The 20,334-nt window shown below is 71.2% G+C and overlaps 3 protein-coding genes and 2 non-coding genes across 7 annotated transcripts; 1 reads left to right on the top strand and 4 right to left on the bottom strand.

Moving 5' to 3' along the window:
- Nucleotides 1–404: 404 nt before the first annotated feature.
- Nucleotides 405–13,841, bottom strand: LOC142076683 (branched-chain-amino-acid aminotransferase, mitochondrial-like). 3 transcript variants are annotated; one of them, XM_075139071.1, is made up of 11 exons: nt 13,781–13,841; nt 11,141–11,188; nt 10,276–10,476; nt 9,449–9,559; nt 8,623–8,742; nt 4,279–4,442; nt 3,523–3,665; nt 2,235–2,320; nt 1,573–1,713; nt 1,166–1,240; nt 405–1,087 (listed from the first exon to the last, which is right to left on the bottom strand). In XM_075139071.1, the coding sequence occupies exons 1-11, from the start codon at nt 13,820–13,822 to the stop codon at nt 1,049–1,051; spliced, it is 1,170 nt and encodes a 389-aa protein (XP_074995172.1). In that variant the 5' UTR covers nt 13,823–13,841; the 3' UTR covers nt 405–1,048. The 3 variants fall into 3 exon arrangements, with proteins under 3 accessions (XP_074995172.1, XP_074995173.1, XP_074995174.1); XM_075139072.1 differs by lacking the exon at nt 8,623–8,742; XM_075139073.1 differs by lacking the exons at nt 10,276–10,476; nt 11,141–11,188 and having other exon boundaries at nt 13,781–13,838.
- Nucleotides 13,842–14,534: 693 nt separating this feature from the next.
- Nucleotides 14,535–18,116, top strand: LOC142076700 (trans-1,2-dihydrobenzene-1,2-diol dehydrogenase-like). The gene is made up of 7 exons (XM_075139102.1): nt 14,535–14,802; nt 14,969–15,080; nt 15,305–15,468; nt 16,436–16,685; nt 17,153–17,277; nt 17,668–17,818; nt 17,894–18,116. The coding sequence occupies exons 1-7, from the start codon at nt 14,626–14,628 to the stop codon at nt 18,025–18,027; spliced, it is 1,113 nt and encodes a 370-aa protein (XP_074995203.1). The 5' UTR covers nt 14,535–14,625; the 3' UTR covers nt 18,028–18,116.
- Nucleotides 18,117–18,218: 102 nt separating this feature from the next.
- LOC142076701 (large ribosomal subunit protein uL13) lies at nt 18,219–20,285 on the bottom strand. The gene is made up of 8 exons (XM_075139103.1): nt 20,191–20,285; nt 19,902–19,974; nt 19,538–19,603; nt 19,334–19,435; nt 19,160–19,245; nt 18,776–18,835; nt 18,559–18,681; nt 18,219–18,335 (listed from the first exon to the last, which is right to left on the bottom strand). Exons 1-8 carry the CDS (start codon nt 20,203–20,205, stop codon nt 18,249–18,251), a joined length of 612 nt encoding a protein of 203 aa, XP_074995204.1. The 5' UTR covers nt 20,206–20,285; the 3' UTR covers nt 18,219–18,248.
- On the bottom strand, nt 18,909–18,979 carry LOC142076712 (small nucleolar RNA SNORD34). Its single transcript, XR_012671275.1, has one exon. It is a non-coding gene; the product is annotated as a small nucleolar RNA SNORD34 (small nucleolar RNA).
- On the bottom strand, nt 19,732–19,810 carry LOC142076711 (small nucleolar RNA Z195/SNORD33/SNORD32 family). The gene has a single exon (XR_012671274.1). It is a non-coding gene; the product is annotated as a small nucleolar RNA Z195/SNORD33/SNORD32 family (small nucleolar RNA).
- Nucleotides 20,286–20,334: the final 49 nt, after the last annotated feature.

The following is a 20,334-nucleotide window of genomic DNA, read 5'->3' as shown; positions in this document are numbered from 1 at the left end:
GCCTGAGGGTGAGACACGGGGGACCCCCCTCCCCCCCTCGGGGACCCCCCGAACCCCCCAGGGCCCGTCTGTGCCCCCCGGGCCCTCTCCCACAGCCCCCCCCTCCCCCCCCCCCTTCATGTCCTGCAGGCGGAGCCGCCCCCAGACCCCCCAGGGACCCCAGCACCGTCGTCACCATCGTCACCGTCACCATCGTCACCATCACCACTTCCAGCACCTTCATTCCCCCCCCCCAAATAAACCCCCCCCGAATAACCCCCCCCCCGTGACCCCCAATAAACCCCCCCAGCATTGACTCATGGACTTATTGAACAGCGATGGAGCCTCGCCCGGGGTGGCCCCCCCCAGGGGCACCCCCTGCCTCTCCCCCACCCCACCCCTCCCCCAGGAGCCGGAGCCGTCTCTTTCGTTCCATCTCGTTTATTAATGACCCCCTTTGACCTTTCACTTTGGGGGGGTCCCGGGTGGGGGGGTACCCACACCCCCTGCCCCCCCCACCCCCCCCCCCGAGCATCAAACGGGCTTTTCCCCACAATGCCCCGGGGGGGGGGGGAGGGGATGACGCAGAAGCCCTTGGGGCGGGGCCGGGGGTACCCAGAAGGCACTGTGGGGGTGGGGGGCGTACCCAGAAGCCTTTGCAGCCGGAGCCCCCCAGTATGGGGAGGGGGGTGCAGCTCAGGGTATTGCACGGGGGGGCTGGGGGAGCCTGAGCTAGCGGGGGTGGGGAGGGCAGGTACCCCCGGGGGGAGGGGTGGAGTGTTCAGGTGGAGGGGGGGGTGTCTGGCCCCCCCCCCCCCCGGCGGTATTTGGTGTTGGGGGGGGGGCTGGAGTGTGGGGAGGGGGGTCTGCCCCCCCTTCCGGGGGTGGGAGGGGGGGTGGGGCAGATCCCCCTGGGGGGGGGGCTGCAGGGGGAGGTATCTGCCTCCCCCCCCGGTATTTGGTGTGTTTTGGAGGGGGTATTTGCCCCCCCGGGGTATTTGGGGGGTGGTGGGGGGCAGAGTCCCCCAGGGTGTCCGGCGCCGTGGTGGGGCTCGGCCCCGCTCCGAGGTCACAGGGGCTGGGCCCACTCGCTGGGGACGTGGCCGTACTGCGGGGGAGGAGGGGGTCATGGGGGGTGTTGACCCCCCCAGCCCCCCCCCCAGCCCCGGGTCCCCCCAGGTCCCACCTGGATGTCGCTCAGGACCCGCAGGAATCGCTGTGCCAGCTCGGGGCCGTGCTCCATCGTGGGGACGGGGTACCACTGGGGGGGGGGCTGGGGGTCATGGGGGGGGACAGGCCCCCTAAGACCCCCCCCAGTGCCCCCCAAACCCGCCCCCCACCCCCAGAGGTGTCCCAGAGCCTCCCCGTACCCCCCCCTCGCTCCCCACAGAGATGCTGGTACCCCACCCTCCGCAGCGCCTCCCCCCCCACCCAGAAGATGCCCCCACAGGCAACACCACGCAGGTTTGGGGGTCCCCAGCCCCCCATAGCCCCCCATATCTGCCCCCCCCCCGCCCCGTACCTTCTCCCCATAGAGGATCCCCCCCCCCAGGACACAGCACGCAGGTTTGGGGGTCCCCAGCCCCCCCGTACCTTCTCCTCGTAGAGGATGCCCCCCACGGGACAGACCACGCAGGCCGTCCCCGACCCGAACATCTCCCGCAGGCGCCCCTGGGCCAGCGCCGCCAGGACGGTCCCCATGGGGAGGGGCCCCTCGCGCACCCCAAATTCCCCCTGCATGGGGGGGGGGTGTGTGTGTCAGTGTGGGGGTGGGGGCTGGGCCCTGAGCCCCCCCACTGCCCTTGGGCTCGGGGTGGGGGACATGAGGGGCACCCCATCCCCTTCCCGGGGGGTTAAGCTTCCCTCTGTGTGCCCCCCGCCAGGCTCCCCGTGCCCCCCCATGTCCCCCCTGAGCCCCATCTCCCATCCCCAATCCCCCAGCAGCCCCCCCGAACCCCCATCCCCACGTCCCCTCCCCTTATCCCCCCATTTCCCCATGTCCCCCATCCCCACTCCTGCAGCAGCCCCCCCGTGTCCCCCCCAGTGTCCCCCCCATCCCCCTTCCCTCCTGTCCCCCCATGTCCCCCCATAGGCCCCCACTCCCTCTCCCCCCCACCGTGTCCCCCCCGTGTCCCCCCCATCCCCCTTCCCTCCTGTCCCCCCATGTCCCCCCATAGGCCCCCACTCCCTCTCCCCCCCCACCGTGTCCCCCCCGTGTCCCCCCGCTCCCTCTCACCCCCCGTGCCCCCCCGTACCCACTCCCGCGCCAGCTCCAGCAGACTCTGCCGCGTCACCCCGGGCAGGATCAGCCCGTCCAGGGGGGGGGTCACCAGCTCCAGTTCTGGGGGGTGATGGGGGGGTGATCCCCGTCCCTGCTGTGCCCCTCCCATGCCCCCCTGTACCCCCCCGTACTCCCTAACCCCCGTACCCCCCTACCCGCCTGTGCCCCCCCCATGCCCCCTGTACCCTCCCGTGCCCCCATGCCCCCCATAGCCCCGTACTCCCCATGTACCCCCCCGTAACACCCCCATGCCCCCCGTATCCCCCCGTGCCCCCTATACCCCCCGTACCCCCTGTACTCCCATACCCCCTGGATCCCCTATATCCCCTGTACCCCCCCTACCTCCCATACCCCCCGTTCCCCCATAACCTCCTGTACCTCCCTGTACCCGCCATAACACCCCCATGCCCCCATATCCCCCGTGCCCCCTGCACCCCCCCAAAACCCCCATAGCTCCCCATACCCCCCGTACTCCCATACTCCCCATACCCTCTGTATCCCCCGTACCTCCCCATGCCCCCCGTAAGCCCCGTACCACCCATACCCCTGTACACCCCATACCCCCATAACCCCCCTACCCCTCCCATAACCCCCTGTACCCCCGCACCTCCCATAACCCCCCCATACACCCCCATACACCCTGTGTCCCCGTACCCCCCATACCCCCCGTAGCCCCATACCCCCAGTACTGCCGCAACCCCCATACCCCCTGTACCCCCCCATATCCCCTGTACCCCTCCTGTACCACCCATACCCCTGTACCTCCCATAGCCCCCCCATACCCCCTGTCCCCCCATACCCCCTGTAGCCCCCCATACCCCCTGTGCCCCCACACCCCCGTACCCCCGCATGCCCCTCCCGTACCCCTGTACCTCCCATAGCCCCCCCATACCCCCTGTCCCCCCATACCCCCCGTGCCCCCACACCCCCGTACCCCCATGCTCCTCCCGTACCCCTGTACCTCCCATAGCCCCCCCATACCCCCTCTCCCCCCATACCCCCTGTGCACCCACACCCCCGTACCCCCATGCCCCTCCTGTACCCCTGTACCTCCCATAGCCCCCCCATACCCCCTCTCCCCCCATACCCCCCGTGCCCCCACACCCCCCCGTACCCCCCCATGCCCCTCCCATACCCCTGTACCTCCCATAGCCCCCCCATACCCCCTGTACCCCCCATACCCCCTGTGCCCCCATACCCCCTTGTACTCCCACACCCCCCGTACCCCCCACCCCCCTGTACCCCCCGCCCGTCCCCCGTACCCCCGTCCTCGCGGTGCCAGAACACGAAGAGGTTCATGGTGCCGACCTCGGTCAGCAGCCGCTCGGGGCCGTGCAGCCACAGCACCTGCTGGCACCCCCGGGCCTGCGCCGCCCGCTGCAGCGCGATGGTGGGGCCGTAGTTCCTGGGGGGGGGGCAGGGGGCAGCCGGGACCCCGCACCCCCTGGGCCGGGGGCCACCCCGGTGCCTGGGGCCCCCAACACCCGGGGCCCCCCAAGCACCCGTGTGCCCCCCCCCCCCAATGCCTGGGGGACCCCAAACTCCTGGGGCCCCCCCAAGCACCCATGTGTCATTCCCCCCCCCCCCCAAACCACTGGGGCCTTCCTGCATGCCTGGCTCCCCCTAAATTTTGGGGTACCCCCCCCAGAACACTTGGATTCCTCCCCCTGCATCTGGATCCCCCTGCACCGGTTGCCTAAGGCTCCCCAAACACCTGAGACCCCCCCCAAATGCTGGATCTGCTCCCTCAACATCTGGATCCCCCCCTCCAAACACCTGGGACCCCCCCCGACACCTGGGTCCCCCATGCCAGGGTAGCCCCCCCCCTTGCCCTGGACCCCTGGATCCCACTGGACACCTGATCCCCCCAGACCCCTGGACCCCCCCCAAGACCCCTGGACCCCCCCAGACCCCTGGATCCCCCCAGAGACCCCTGGATTCCCCTGGACTCTGGATCCCCCCAGACCCCTGGACCCCCCCAGACCCCTGGATCCCCCCCCGCCCCAGGGCCCACTCACCCCCCCAGCTTGCAGTGCCCGGCCCCCCCGGGCCAGGCGCGGGTGTGGGAGGGGTCAGCCAGGAGCCCCACGGGGCTGAAGTGCCCCCCGGGGAAGTAGGGTCCCACTGGGCAGAGGATGACGAAGAGCAGCGCCTGCCCAGGGGGGGCCACCCCCAGCGAGGGCTGATGCGGGGGTCAGCGCCCACAGCCCCACTCTGGGCACCCCGTAGCCCCCCTGGAAGCCCAGCACCCCCCCCCGGGACCCCCCAGAGCCCCCCAGGACCCCCCAACCCCATGGGAGCTCCTCAGAGATCCCCAGGACCCCACAGCCCCCCCAGGGCCCTGCAATCCCACAGACACCCCCCCATAACCCCTCAGAAACACCCCCAGGACCCTGAAATCCCAGAGAGACCCCCCCATAATCTGCCCAAGGACCCCCAGGAACCCCACGGTAACCCAGAAGCCCCTAAGAGCACCCAAAACCCCCCCAGGACCCCTGTAACAACCCCCCAGGACTAAAGTAACCCCCCCGAGGCCCCCATAACCCCCCCAGGACCTCCAGAGCCCCCCCAGAACTCCCATAAGCCCCCCAGGACCACTATAAACCCGCCCAGGACCCCCATAATCCCCCAGGACCCCTATAACCCTCCCAAAGCCCCCACAACCCCCCCAGGACCAACATAGACCCCCCCAGGACTCCTATAACCCCCCCAGGGCACCCCATAATCCCCCTAGGACCCCTATAACCCCCCCAGGACCCCTGTAACTCCCCCAGAATCCTAGAACCCTCCCCAGAACCCCCATAAGCCCCCCAAGAACCCTGTAAACCCCCCCCAGACCCCTGTAAACCCCCCCAGGACCCCTATAACTCCCCCGGACCACTGTAATTCCCCCCAAGGTCCCCATAATCCCCCCCAGGACCCCTGTAACCCCCTCCAGGACCCCTGTAACCCCTCCAGGACCCCTATGACCCCCCCCAAGGCCCCTGTAAACCCCCGAGGACCCCTGTAAACCCCCCCCGTACCACTGTAACCCCCCCAAGGCCCCGGTAACCCCCCCAAGGCCCCCATACCCCCCCAGAACCCCCGTAAGCCCCCCCAGGACCCCTGTAAGCCCCCCCAGGACCCATATGACCCTCCCCCCAAGGCCCCCATCACCCCCCAGGACCCCATAACCTCCCCAAAGCCCCTCTGACTCACCCAGGGCCTCTGTAACCCCCCCAAGGCCCCCATAACCGTCCCCAGGACCACCGTAAACCCCCAAGGCCCCCCTAATCCCCCCCCAGACCCCTGTAACCCACCCCAGGGCCCCTGTAACCCCCCCAGGGCCCCTGTAAACCCCCCCAAGGCCCCTCAATGCCCCCAGGACACCCATAACCCCCCTCATGGCCCCTGTAACACCCCCAAGGCCCCCATAACCCCCCCAGGACCCCCAGAACACCCCCAGAATGCCTGTAACACCCCAAAGGCCCCCATAACACCCCCAAAGGCCCCAGAACCCTCCCAGGACCCCCAGAACCCCCCCAGGATGCCCATAAGCCCCCCGAGGACCCCTGTGACCCCCCCGGGACACCCAAAACCACCCAGGACCCCCATAACCGCCCCAGGACGCGCCCCAGAATCCCTATAACCCCCCCAGGGCACTCCACAACCTCCCCCGGACCTCCGTAACCTCCCCAGGACCCCTATAACCCCCTCAGGACCCCCATAACCCCCCCCAAGGCTCCCATAACCCCACAAGGACCCCAAAACACCCCCAGCATCCCGTAAAACCCCCCCAGACTACAATAACCCCCCAAGGCCCCCATAACCACTCCAGGACCCCCAGAACCCCCCCAGAACCCCCGTAAGCCCCCCAGGACCCCTGTAAACCTCCCCAGGACCCCTATAACCCCTCTCATGATCCCCATAAACCCCCAGAACCCCCATAACCCCCCCAGGACCCCTGTAACCCCCCCCAAAGCCCTGCTAACCCCCCGAAGGCCCCCATAACCCCCCCAGGACCCCTAGAACCCCCCCAAGGCCCCCATAACCCCCCCAGGACACCCATTGGCACCTCAGGACCTCTGTAACCCCCCCCCAGGACTAGAGTAACCCCCCCAAGGCCCCCATCACCCCCCAGGACCCCTATAACCTCCCCCGGGCACCCAATAACCACCCCAGGACCCCCGTAACTGCCCCAGGACCCCATAACCTCCCCAAGGCCCCTCTAACCCCCCCAGGACCCCCGTAACCCCCCCAAGGCCCCCATAACGGTCCCCAGGACCACCGCAAACCCCCAAGGCCCCCCTAATCCCCCCCAACCCCCGTAACCCCCCCCAGGGCCCCTATAACCCCCCCAGGGCCCCTGTAAACCCCCCAGAACCCCTGTAAGGCCCCCAGGACCCCTGTAACCCCCCAAGACCCCCGTAAAACCCCCCCCCCGACCCCTGTAACCCCAACAACGCCCCCATAACCTCCCAGGACCCCTATAACGCCCCCAGAGCACCCAATAACCCCCCCAGGACCCCTGTAACCCCCCCAAGGCCCCCATAATGACCCCAAAGGCCCCCATAACGCCCCCAAAGGCCCCAGAACCCCCCCAGGATGCTCATAAGCCCCCCGAGGACCCCTGTAACCCCCCCGGGACCCCCATAGGCACCCCAGGACCCCTGTAACCCCCCCAGGACCCCTGTAAACCCCCCCAGGACCCCCGTAACCCCCCCCATGACCCCTGTAACACGCCCAAGGCCCCCATAACTGCCCCAGGACCCCCAGAACCCCCCCAGAACCCACATAAGCCCCCCAGGACCCCCGTAACCCCCCCAAGGCCCCCATAACACCCCCAAAGGCCCCAGAACCCTCCCAGGACCCCCAGAACCCCCCCAGGATGCCCATAAGCCCCCCGAGGACCCCTGTGACCCCCTCGGGACACCCAAAACCACCCAGGACCCCCATAACCGCCCCAGGACGCGCCCTAGAATCCCTATAACCCCCCCAAGGCACTCCACAACCCCCCCCCGACCTCCGTAACCTCCCCAGGACCCCTATAACCCCCTCAGGACCCCCATAACCCCCCCCAAGGCTCCCATAACCCCCACAAGGACCCCAAAACACCCCCAGCATCCCGTAAAACCCCCCCAGACTACAATAACCCCCCAAGGCCCCCATAACCACTCCAGGACCCCCAGAACACCCCCAGAATGCCTGTAACACCCCAAAGGCCCCCATAACACCCCCAAAGGCCCCAGAACCCTCCCAGGACCCCCAGAACCCCCCCAGGATGCCCATAAGCCCCCCGAGGACCCCTGTGACCCCCCCGGGACACCCAAAACCACCCAGGACCCCCATAACCGCCCCAGGACGCGCCCTAGAATCCCTATAACCCCCCCAGGGCACTCCACAACCCCCCCCGACCTCCGTAACCTCCCCAGGACCCCTATAACCCCCTCAGGACCCCCATAACCCCCCCCAAGGCTCCCATAACCACCCAAAGGGCCCCCAAAACACCCCCAGGATCCCGTAAAACCCCCCAGAAGCCCCGTACCCCCCCCATGACTACAATAACGCCCCCAAGGCCCCCATAACCACTCCAGGACCCCCAGAACCCCCCAGAACCCCCGTAACCCCCCCAGGACCCCTGTAAACCTCCCCAGGACCCCTATAACCCCTCTCATGATCCCCATAAACCCCCAGAACCCCCATAACCCCCCCGGACCCCTGTAAGGCCCCCAGGACCCCTGTAACCCCCCCCAAGACCCCCGTAAACCCCCCCGGACCCCTGTAACCCCAACAAGGCCCCCATAACCCCCCAGGACCCCTATAACGCCCCCAGAGCACCCAATAACCCCCCCAGGACCCCTGTAACCCCAACAAGGCCCCCATAACGCCCCCCAAGGCCCCAGACCCCCCCCAGGATGCTCATAAGCCCCCCGAGGACCCCTGTAACCCCCCTGGGACCCCCATAGGCACCCCAGGACTCCTGTAACCCCCCCAGGACCCCCAGAACCCCCCCAGGACCCCCGTAACCCCCCCCATGACCCCTGTAACACCCCAAGGCCCCCGTAACTGCCCCAGGACCCCCAGAACCCCCCCAGAACCCACATAAGCCCCCCAGGACCCCCATAACCCCCCCAAAGCCCCCCAGAACCCCCCCGAAGACCCCCGTAAATGCCAGAAGGCCGCTGTAACCCCCCCAATGGCCCCATAACCCCCCCCAGAACCTCGGTGCCCCCGCCCAGGACTCCTGTAAACCCCCCTAGGACCCCCAGAACCCCCCCCAGGACCCCTATAACCCCCCCAGGGCACCCATTACACCCCCAAAAATGCTCCCAGGACCCCCAAGACCCCCGTGATTCCCCCAGGGCCCCCCCCAGCCCCCCCACCTCGGTGCCGATGAAGGTGGGGCGGATGTAGAGGCTGGCGCGGGGGCCGGGGGGCACCCACTCCTGCTCCAGCCGCACCAGCGCCCGGATGCACTCCAGCAGCTCCGCGCCGTCGAAGGCCTGCGGGCGCCCGGTCACCCCACCCCAGGGACCCCCCAAACCCCACCCACCTCCAGGGACCCCCCCAAACCCCACCCAGGGACCCCCCAAACCCCACCCACCTCCAGGGACCCCCCCAAACCCCACCCAGGGGACCCCCAAACCCCACCCACCTCCAGGACCCCCCCAAACCCCACCCAGGGGACCCCCCCAAACCCCACCCACTCCAGGGCCCCCCCAAACCTCCACCCAGGGGACCCCCCAAACCCCACCCACTCCCTGGGACCCCCCCAAACCCCATCTACCCCCCAGGGACCCCCAACAAACCCCACCCAGGGGACCCCCCAAACCCCATCCACCCCCAGGGACCCCCCAAACCCCACCCAGGGGAACCCCCAAACCCCATCCACCCCCAGGGACCCCCCCAAACCCCACCCAGGGGAACCCCCAAACTCCATCCACCTCCAGGGACCCCCCAAACCCCACCCAGGGGACCCCCCAAACTCCATCCACCTCCAGGGACCCCCCAAACCCCACCCAGGGGACCCCCCAAACTCCATCCACCTCCAGGGACCCCCAAACCCCACCCAGGGGACCCCCCAAACACCACCCACCCCCGGGACCCCCCCAAACCCCACCCAGGGGACCCCCCAAACCCCATCCACCTCCACGGACCCCCCAAACCCCACCCAGGGGACCCCCCAAGGCCCCCGGGCCCCCCACTCACGGGCAGGCAGACCCTCTGGGCCGAGCGCTCCATCCGCTGCATGTTCAGTTCGGGGCGAAAAAGCCGGATTTTGTCATCGGCGCCGCGAAAGGCCTTCATGCCCTCAAAGAGCTGCGGGGTCAGAGGTCACGGGGGGTCAGAAATCAGGGCGGGGTCACAGGGGGTCAGGGGTCACGGAGGGGACAGGGCAGGGTGAGAGGTCTGGGGTGTCAGAGGTCACGGGGGGGTCGGTGGTCACAGAGGAGATGGGGTCACAGGTCACGGGGGGTCACAGGTCACGGGGGTGTCAGTGGTCACGGAGGAGACGGGGTCACAGGAGGGTCACAGGTCACAGGGGTGTCAGTGGTCATGGAGGAGATGAGGTCACAGGAGGGTCACAGGTCACGGGGGTGTCAGTGGTCATGGAGGAGATGAGGTCACAGGAGGGTCACAGGTCACAGGGGTCACAGGTCATGGGGGTGTCAGTGGTCACGGAGCAGACGGGGTCACAGGAGGGTCACAGGTCATGGGGGTCACAGGTCACGGGGGTGTCAGTGGTCACGGAGGAGACGGGGTCACAGAAGGGTCACAGGTCACGGGGGTGTCAGTGGTCACGGAGCAGACGGGGTCACAGGAGGGTCACAGGTCATGGGGGTCACAGGTCACGGGGGTGTCAGTGGTCACGGAGCAGACGGGGTCACAGGAGGGTCACAGGTCATGGGGGTCACAGGTCACGGGGGTGTCAGTGGTCACGGAGCAGATGGGGTCACAGCGACAGGCGGGTCCGAGGTCACGGGGGGTCAGAGGTCACAGGGCCCGCGCTCACGGGGGTCAGGGGTCGCGCTGACCTCGACGGCGTAGTGCAGGGCGGAGCAGGCGGGGTGCAGGCGCAGGTCCTGGAAGGGGCGGATGCGGGGGCGGCCCCAGCCCCCCGCCCGGCTCCACTCCACGCTCAGCATGTGGTCGGTGAAGACCCGCCCGAACTGCAGCCCCTGGGGGTCCGGCTTGGGCCGGGGGCTGCGGCTGCGCTCCACCTCCAGCTGCGAGGCCTGCGGGGGGGCCCAGGGGGTCCGGGGGGGCTCGGGGGGCTGAGGGGGCCCAGGGGGTGGGGGGGGGCCCAGCGGGGCTCGGGCGTTGCAGGGGCTGGGGGGGCTGGGAGGCGCAGGAGATCCCAGGGGGGCTCAGGGGGGCTCAGGGAGGCCGGGGGGGGGGGGGCAGGGGGGCTCAGGGGGCTCAGGGGACTCAGGGGCGGTGGGGGGACCCAGGGGGGCTGGGGGGGCTGAGGTGGGCTCAGGGGGACCCAGGGGGGCTCCGGGGGTCTGGGGGGGCTCAGGGAATCTCAGGGGGGCTCAGGGGGTCTGGGGGGGCTCAGGGAATCTCAGGGGGGCTCAGGGGGACCGGGAGGCTGCAGGGGCTGGGGGGCTCAGGGAGGTCGAGGGGGGTCTGGGGAGGCTGGAGGGCTCAGGAGGACCCAGGGGGGGCCCAGGGGGCTCAGGAGGTCCCAGGGGGCTGGGGGGATCCCAGGGGGGTCCAGGGGGTCCGGGGGGGGCCCAGGGGGCCTCAGGGGGGCTCGGGGGGTCCCAGGGAACTGGGGGGCTGGGGGGAATAGGGGAGCTCAGGGGGGCTCAGGGGGGCTCAGGGGGGCCTGGGGACTGGGGGGCTGGGGGGGTCCCAGGTGTCCCCGGGGGGTCCCAGGGCTCGGCCCCCCCTTACCCTGAAGCTGCTGCAGCCTCGCCGGGGTCCCAGCAGGGTCGCGAGAAGCTGGGGTGGGGGGAGGTTAGGGGGGACCCAGGCACCCGGGCCCTCCCCCATGCCCGCCCCAGTTCGTCCCAGTCTGGGACCAGTAACGGGGGAGGGTGTGGCGGGAGTGGGCAGGGGGAGGGGCCACGGCCGCCCCCGCCCGCCTGCCCTGGACTTTGCCCCCCGCCGCCATCGCCAGAGCGGGAGCGCCCGGAGGAGCTCCAGTAGGGCCTGGGGGGCACTGGGAGGACTGGGAGGGTCTCCAGTAGGGCCTGGGGGGCACTGGGAGGACTGGGATGGCACTAGAAGGACTGGGAGAGTCACCAATAGGGCCTGGGGGGCACTGGGAGGGCGTGAGGGGTCACTGGGAGGACTGGGAAGGGCTCTAGGAGGGCCTGGGGAGTCACTGGGAAGACTGGGAAGGGCTCCAGGAGGGCCTGGGGGGTCACTGGGAGGACCTGGGGGGCACTGGGAGGACCAGGAGGGGCTCCAGTAGGGCCTGGGCAGCACTGGGGAGGATCTGGGGGGCACTGGGAGGACTGGGAGGGGCTCCAGTAGGACCTGAGGGGTCACTGGGAGGACTGGGAGGAACTCCAGTAGGGCCTGGGGGTCACTGGGAGGACTGGGAGGGGCTCCAGGAGAGCCTGGGGGGCTCTGGGAGGATCTGGGGCGCACTGGGAGGACAGGGAGGGGCTCCAGGAGGAGCTGGGGGGGCTCTGGGAGGACTGGCAGGAGCTCCAGTAGGGCCTGGGGGGCACTGGGAGGACTGGGAGGGTCTCCAGTAGGGCCTGGGGGGCACTGGGAGGACTGGGAGGGGCTCCAGTAGGGCCTGGGGGGGCACTGGGAGGACTGGGAAGGGCTCTAGGAGGGCCTGGGGGGTCACTGGGAGGACTGGGAAGGGCTCTAGAAGGGCCTGGGGGGTCACTGGGAAGACTGGGAAGGGCTCCAGGAGGGCCTGGGGGGTCACTGGGAGGACCTGGGGGGCACTGGGAGGACCAGGAGGGGCTCCAGTAGGGCCTGGGCAGCACTGGGAGGATCTGGGGGGCACTGGGAGGACTGGGAGGGGCTCCGGTAGGACCTGAGGGGTCACTGGGAGGACTGGGAGGAACTCCAGTAGGGCCTGGGGGTCACTGGGAGGACTGGGAGGGGCTCCAGGAGAGCCTGGGGGGCTCTGGGAGGATCTGGGGCGCACTGGGAGGACAGGGAGGGGCTCCAGGAGGAGCTGGGGGGGCTCTGGGAGGACTGGCAGGAGCTCCAGTAGGGCCTGGGGGGCACTGGGAGGACTGGGAGGGTCTCCAGTAGGGCCTAGGGGCCTCTGGGAGGACTGGGAGGGGCTCCAGTAGGGCCTGGGGGGTCACTGGGAGGACTGGGAGGGGCTCAAGTAGGGCCTGGAGGACTTGGGGAGGACCTGGGGGTTCACTGGGGGGACTGGGAGGGTCTCCACTAGGGCCTGGATGGCACTGGGAGGACTGGGAGGGTCTCCAGTAGGGTCTGGGGGCCACTGGCAGGATTGGGAGGGTCTCCAGGAGGGCCTGGGGGGCACTGGGAGGACCTAGGGGTCACTGGGAGGACAAGGAGGAGCTCCAGTAAGACCTGGGGGGTCACTGGGAGGACTGGGAGGGGCTCCAGTAGGGCCTGGGGGGCTCGGGGAGGACCTAGGGGTCACTGGGAGGACAAGGAGGAGCTCCAGTAGGACCTGGGGGGTCACTGGGAGGACTGGGAGGGGCTCCAGTAGGGCCTGGGGGTCACTGGGAGGACTGGGAGGGGCTCCAGTAGGGCCTGGGGGGCACTGGGAGGACTGGGAGGGTCTCCAGTAGGGTCTGGGGGGCACTGAGAGGACTGGGAGGAACTCCAGTAGGGCCTGGGGGGCACTTGGAGGATTGGGAGGGTCTCCAGGAGGACCTGGGGGGCACTGGGAGGTCCGGGGGGGGCACTGGGAGGACTGTGCTGAGGACCAGTAAGTCCTGGAGGATCACTGGGAAGTCTGGGAAGAGCTCCAGTAGGGCCTCGGGGGCACTAGGAGAGCCTGGGAGGCACTGGGAAGACAAGAAGGAGGTCCAGTAGGACTTGGGGGGTCACTGGGAGGACTGGGAGGGGCTCCAGTAGGGCCTGGGGGGCACTGGGAGCACCTGGGGAGGCACTGGGAGGACAGGGAGGGCACTGGGAGGACGAGGAGGGTCTCCAGTAGAGCCTGGGCGGGACTGGGAGGCCCGGGGGGGCACTGGGAGGACTGGGAGGGCACTGGGAGGACCAGGAGGGTCTCCAGTAGAGCCTGGGCGGGACTGGGAGGCCCGGGGGGGCACTGGGAGGACTGGGAGGGCACTGGGAGGACCAGGAGGGTCTCCAGTAGGGCCTGGGGGGCACTGGGAGCACCTGGGGAGGCACTGGGAGGACTGGGAGGGCACTGGGAGGACCAGGAGGGTCTCCAGTAGAGCCTGGGCGGGACTGGGAGGCCCCGGGGGGCACTGGGAGGACTGGGAGGGCACTGGGAGGACTGGGCTGGGGACCAGTAGGGCCTGGGGGGCAGTGGGAGGGGCGGCGGGGGCACTGGGAGGCCCGGGGGGCCGCGCCCCGGAAGCAGTTCCCGCCACCCCGGAAGCGCCCCCCACTCACCGCTCCGCTGCCCGGGCACCGGCTCCGCATCGCCGCCGCCATCGCTCCGCCGCCCCGCCTCGCCCCCGCCCGCGGCCAATGGGAGCGCGCTGCGCCACACCGCCCCCGCCGCCTGCCAATGGCAGCCGCCCTCCCGCCTACCGCTCGGCCACGCCCCCCGCGGCGCCTCCGCGGCCAATGGCGAGCGCCCCCGCCGGCCCGGCCCCCGGCGCCACGCCCCCGCGGCAGGAGGGAGGGGGCGGAGCGAGGCGGTGGGCGGGGCGGGGAACCCCCTCCGCCCTCCTGGCTGGGCAAGGCGCGGCCCCGCCCCGTGACGTCATCTCCGCTTGTACATCATGTCAATAAAAGCCCTTTCCCCGCCCTTCTCTTAGCGTGGGGCCACGCCCCCTCCCCGCTCATTTGCATGCCCGTCCCCACCCCCCTCGTGGCTCTGCCTGCCACCGGCCCACAACGCCCCGCGGTGGGGCGGGGCCTGGCACGTGCGTGGGCGGGGCCTGGCACGTGCGTGGGCAGCCCCCCCCCCCCCAAATCTGACGAGCCCGGGTCCCCCCGGGGCAAGGGCGTGGCCCGGACGCCTGGGCGTGTCCCCCCTCCCCCAACACCTGGGCCCCGCAGAGGGGTCGCGGGGTCAGGAGCGGGGCCTGGGGTCAGAGGTCAGGTCACCCCCTCAGCCCCTCGGGGCAGCCCCTCACCTCGGCGCCCTTTGACCTCCGCCCCCCACCCCCGACCTCCGCCCTTGGCCCCACCCCGCAGCGCCGCGTCCCTGCGTGGGGGCCACCCACGGGGGGGGGGTGGGGCGGGTGGGGCTCCCTCACCCCCGGCGCCGCGCCCGGGCGGGCGCAGACATGGAGCCGGCGAGGAGGGAGCCGCCGCGCGGGCAGGGCGCGGGGGACCCCCCCTGTCCGGGGGGCGCCGCCGGGGTCCCCCCGCCCGGCCCCACCCGCTGGGGCATCTGCTCGGCCGGGCGCATCAGCCACGACTTCGTGGTGGCCCTGAAGACCCTCCCCCCCGAGGAGCACGTGGTGCGCCGGGGCGCCGGGGGGGAGGGGCGGGGGTCCCCGGGGGGGTCCCCGAGGAGGGGGGAGGGGGCCCCGGGGGGGAGGGGAATGGATCCCCCGGGGGGGGCTGGGGTCCCCTTGGGTGGGGGAGGGGCCGGGGTCCCCCCTGACCCCCTCCCCCCCCCCCCAGGCGGTGGCGGTGGCCGCCCGGGAGCTGCCCCGGGCCCGGGCCTTTGCGCGGCGCCACGGGCTGCCCCGGGCCTACGGCTCCTACCGGGAACTGGCGGAGGACCCGGACGTGGGTGAGAACCCGGGGGGGCCGCGGGGGGGGGGAGACCGGGACGCGGGGGTCCCCTGGGCGGGGAGGGGTGACCGGGACGCGGGGATGCCGGGGTCCCCCGGAGGGGGGAGGGGCTGAGGGGGGTGCCGGGGTCCCCTCCAGGAGCGGTGGGGCCCCCCCGGGGCGGGGCGGGGGGCTGTCCCGCCCCCCGGGGCGGGGCAGGGCGGGGCTGACCCGCCCCCCCAGCCGTGGTGTACGTGGGCGCGGTGAACCCCCAGCACCTGCCGGCCGGGCGGCTCTTCCTGGCGGCGGGCAAGGCCGTGCTGCTGGAGAAGCCGCTGGCGCTCGGGGCCCGCCAGGTCCGGGAGCTCGTGGCGACCGCCCGCGCCCGGGGGGTCTTCCTGATGGAGGTGGGTGCCGGTGCTCCCGCCCCAGTGCTCCCAGTGACCCCCGTCCCGCTCCCAGTGAGCCCCACCCCACTTCCAGTGCTCCCAGTAAACCCCACCCGACTCTCAGTGAGCCCCACCCCACTCCCAGTGCTCCCCACTCCACTCCCAGTGACCCCCGTCCCGCTCTCAGTGCTCCCAGTAACTCCCATCCTGCTCGCAGTGCCCCTGCCCCACTGCCACTAACCCCCATCCCACTCCCAGTGCTCCCAGTAACCCCCATCCCATTCCCAGTGCCTCCATCCTACTCCCAGTGCTCCCAGTAACCCCCATCCTGCTCCCAATGACCCTCCCCAACCCACTCCCAGTGCTCCCCATACTACTCCTGGTGACGCCCCACTCCCACTGCCCCGTCACCCCATTCCCAGTCTCCTCCAGCACCCACCACCCTGTCCCTATTCCCGCTCACCCCAGCCCCACTAATCCAGTATTCCCAGTTCCCCCAGTGCCCATAACCCCGTTCCTGCTGCCCCCACACCCCGTTCCCAGTTCCCCCAGTCCCCCGTTCGCAGTGCTTCTAGCTGCCCCAGGCCCAGTCCCCCCAGTCCCCTTCCCAGTCCTCCTAGCTGTCCCAGTCCCAGTCCCCCAGTGCCCGAGTTCCCCAGTCCCTGTGCCCTCAGTGCTCCCAGTTCCCCCAGTCCCGTTCCCAGTGCCCCTAGCTGCCCCAGTCCCAGTCCCCCTGGTTCCCCCAGTGCCCTGAGTTCCCCAGTCCCAGTGTCCTCAGTTCCCCCAGTCCCGTTCCCAGTGCTCCCAGTTCCCCCAGTCCCGTTCCCAGTGCCCCTAGCTGCCCCAGTCCCAGTCCCCCCGGTTCCCCCAGTGCCCCCAGTTCCGTTCCCAGTGCTCCCAGTTCCCCCACTCCCATTCCCAGTGCCCCTAGCTGCCCCAGTCCCAGTCCCCCCAGCGCCCCCGCCGACAGCCCCGCTCCCCCCAGGGCTACTGGACCCGCTTCTTCCCGGCCTGGCAGCGGCTGCGGGCGCTGGTGGCCGGGGGGGCCCTGGGGGAGCCCCGGCTGCTGCGGGGGGCCCTGGCGCTGCCGATGGGGGACGTGGAGCGGGTGCGGGAGCCCAGCCTGGGCGGGGGGGCCCTGCTCGACCTGGGGGGCTACGGGCTGCAGATGGCCACGGCCCTGCTGGGGGGGGCCCCCCGCCGCCTGCAGGCCCTCGGCTGCCTCCACCCCTCGGGTGAGCCATGGGGGGCCGGGGGGCACTGGGGGGCGATGGGGGGGACTGGGGAAGCAAAGGGGGGCACTGGGGGCGCAAGGGGTCAGTGAGGGGGGGAGGGAATGGGGGAAAAGGGGGGGCAGTGGGGGTGAAGGGGGGGCAGTGGGGGTACAGTGGGCAGAATGGGGGTACAGTGGGGGGGAAGGGGGGGCAATGGGGGAAAAGGGGCGCAATGGGGGTACAGTGGGGGAGAAGGGAGGGAGAAGGGGGGCAATGGGGTACAGTGGGGGGGAGGGAGGGCAAGGGGGGCTGTGGGGGTACACTGGGGGGCTGTGGGGAGATGTGGGGGGCAATGAGGTTGGGGGGGGCGTCCCCTGCGGGGGCTCCCAGAGGAGGGGGGTGCTGGGTCCCCGAGGGGGTTTGGGGGCAGCTGTGGGATTTGGGGGGTGCTGGGGGGGGGTCTCGGGGGGTCACGGCTGTGGGCGCAGGGGTGGACGAGACGGTGACGATGACGCTGGAGTACGAGGGGAACCGCCAGGCCGTGCTGACCTGCTCCATGGCGGCCGAGCTGCCGGGAGGGGCCGCCCTGGGGGGCACCTGCGGCTGGGCCGAGGTGGGATCCAAGCCCTGGGTCCCCCGGGGAAATGGGGGGGGTCCCGGGGGGAGCATCCCGGATGCCTGGGTCCCCCAGGGAAGGGGGGGGCAGACATAGGGCTGAAAAACCCACGACCCCCAGGGAGGGGGTCCTGGGGGGCACCATGGCGGGGGTCCAGGTACCGAGGTCCCCCTGGGGACGTGAAGGTCGTGGGGGGTGCCAGGGGAGGGATTGGGGAGGTATCATGGGGGGGGGGGTCCTGGGGGGCACCGTGGCTGGGGGGGGGTGGAGGGCCCAGGGCCAAGCACCCCCATGGGGGGGTCCCAGGCACCTGGCTCCCCAACTCGGGGGGCACACAGGGGGATCCTGTGCTCCCCCCAGGTTGCTGACGTGCCCCCCCCCCCCCAGTTCCCCAGCCACATGAACTGCCCGACGGAGCTGGTGGTGGGGGGGCGGCGGGAGCTCTTCCCCCTGCCCCCCCCCTCCCAGCCCCTCAACTTCCCCCACGGCACCGGCCTGCGCTACGAGGCCCAGCACGTCCGCGAGTGCCTGCTGCAGGGTGAGGGGGGGTCCCGGGGTGGGGGGTGTTCCCCTGGGTCCCCCTGACCCCCCCCCACTCCGTTCTGCCCCCCAGGTCTGACCGAGAGCCCCGTGATGCCGCTGGCCGAGAGCGAGCTCATCGCCCAGCTGCTGGACGAGGCGCGGCGGCAGGTGGGGGCTGCGGGGACGGAGGAGGGGTCGCCGGGAGCCCCCAGCCCCACCGAGTGAGGTCCTGCCCCACGGCGCGAGCCCCTGCCCCACGGCGCGAGTCCCACGCCTCAAAATGCAATAAAGAGCTAAAACCCCCCAAGTCTGTGTCTTTTTTCTCCCTCTCAAGCCCAGACCACTCCCCCATAAAGCCCACACCAGCCCTCCCCAGTACAGAGCAGTCCCCCCCATTACAGACCAGTCCCCCCCAGTACAGAGCAGCCGCCACCGGGCCCCTTTATTCAGAGCAGCAGCCCGTGCTGCCGCAGCACGGCCGTGAACGGCGCCGTCTTCCCCTCCACGTTGCGCTCGGCCCGGCGCCGCAGGCTCTGAAATGGGGGGGGGGCGTTAAGGGGGAGTCCCAGCACCCCCAGGGAGGGGTGCGCAGCCGGGGCACCCCCAAATGGTTCCGTTACGGGGAGCCCCCCCCACCCCGGGACAGCGCTGAGCCCCCTGTGGCGGTTTCCAGCACGGCCACACAAGTAGTGGTTTCAAGCCCCCCACCCCATTTTTGGGCCCCCCCCCCCCACTTTTGGGGATCCCTCCCCTCACCATCAGCTTCTTCTTCTTGTTGTAGCGCAGCTTCGCCTTCTCCTTCCGCTTCTCCTCCAGTGCCGCCGTCACCGCCTGGTACTTCCAGCCCACCTCGTGCGCCAGCCGGCCCAGGAAAGCAAACTGGGGGGGCACAGCGGGGGTCAGGGGGGGACCCCGATACCCGGGGGGGGACCCCGGCACTGGCGGAGCCCCCCCGCCCCCTCCCACACCTCACCTTGCGGGTGGGCTTCAGGCGGATGATCTTGAGAGCAGCCGGGACCACCATGCGCTTGCGCTGCCGGAGAGAGAGCGTTGCAGGGGGGCGGATTTGGGGGGTGGGGGGGACAAGGAGGGGGACGAGGGGCCCTCTGTGTCTCAGTGTTGAAGTTTCTCTCAAGGACCATCGAACAATGTAGGTAAAAGTGCATCATCGACACGGGTGGGTGGATTTGGGGGGGTCCCATGGGGCTGGGGGGAGGCCCTGGGGGTCCCACGGGGCTGGGGGTGTGTCCCTGGGGGGACTTGGGGGGGTCCCAGGGGGCTGGGGGGGTCCCACAGAGCTGGGGGGGGGTCTCTGGGGGGATTTTGGGGTCCCACGGGGCTGGGGGGGTCCCCTCACCTTGTCGTAGGGCGGGGGGATGCCATCGAACACCTTCAGCCTCTCCAGCGCCGCCTGGCCCCGCTTCGTCTTGTGGGGCAGCATCCCTGGGGGGGGGGGCACGGGGGGGGGTCAGGGGGCTCTGGGGGGGCACCCCGGGATTTGGGGGGGGATCCCCGGCCCCCCCAGACTCACCTCTCACCGTCCGCCAGAAAATGCGGCTGGGGGCGCGGAAGTGGTAGGGCCCGCGGGAGGGGTTGGTGTTCATCCGCTTCCGCAGGAAGGCCAGGAACTTCACTGCGGGGGGGGAGCGTTACCCCCCGAAATGGCGGGACCCCGGCGCCCGGGAGTCCCGTTACACCCCCCGGTAACCGCCCCCCGCCCCAGCCCCCCACTCACGTTTGTTGCGGTAGAAGTTGCCGGAAATGTTGATGCCCTCGCAGCGCACCACGACCACGCGGCGGCCTGCGGCCACGGGAAGAGGACACGCGGACACGGGGTACACAGACACGGGGGGGGACACACACGGACACGGCTCAGGGGCGGCAGTGGGCGGCCCCACGTGCCCTCGCCCCCCGCGCACACGCGGCCCCCCGCGCTCAGCTGGTAGTGCATGGAGGCGGCTCTCACCGTCGTGAGACTCGACAGCCGAAGGCGCTCATCACCGCGCCGGGGGGCACGGGGGGTCCCGGTGTCCCGGGGGGGGATCCCGGCGTCCCGGCGGGGGGGTGTCCCGGGGTCGCGGGGGGGGTCCCATACTCACCCAGCAGCACCTGCTTGGCCACGATGGCCGCCAGCCGGCCCAGGAGGTGGCCGCGGCCGTCGATCACCAGAACCTGCGGCAGCGGGAGAAGCGCGGCCGTCACCGGCGGGTCCCGGAGAGCCCCAGGCCCCCCCGGAGGCCCCACGTGGACGCGCTCCGTACGGCTCCCGGAGCCCCCCCGGCACCGCCGCGGCTCCCCGCGCCGCCTCCTGCCGCCGAGGCCAATCCCGCCGCCCCCTCCCCGGAGCCCCCGGTCCCCCCCGGGCCGCCCCCGGGCCCCCGCCCGCACCCGCGGCTCCGCCATCGCCGCCGCCCGCTCGGGAAAGAGGCCCCGCCCCGCGCACGCCGCGGGGTCGCCCCTTCCGGCGGGGGCTGGCGCAGGGGCGGAAGTGACGTCCCGTGCGGGGCAGAAGACGGAGGCGACGCTGCGCTG

Source organism: Calonectris borealis, unplaced genomic scaffold (assembly GCF_964195595.1).
Source record: "Calonectris borealis unplaced genomic scaffold, bCalBor7.hap1.2 HAP1_SCAFFOLD_93, whole genome shotgun sequence".
Taxonomy (NCBI): Eukaryota; Metazoa; Chordata; class Aves; order Procellariiformes; family Procellariidae; genus Calonectris; species Calonectris borealis.
Note: the sequence above shows the minus strand (reverse complement) of the source record. Positions and strands in the feature narration are given on the sequence as shown.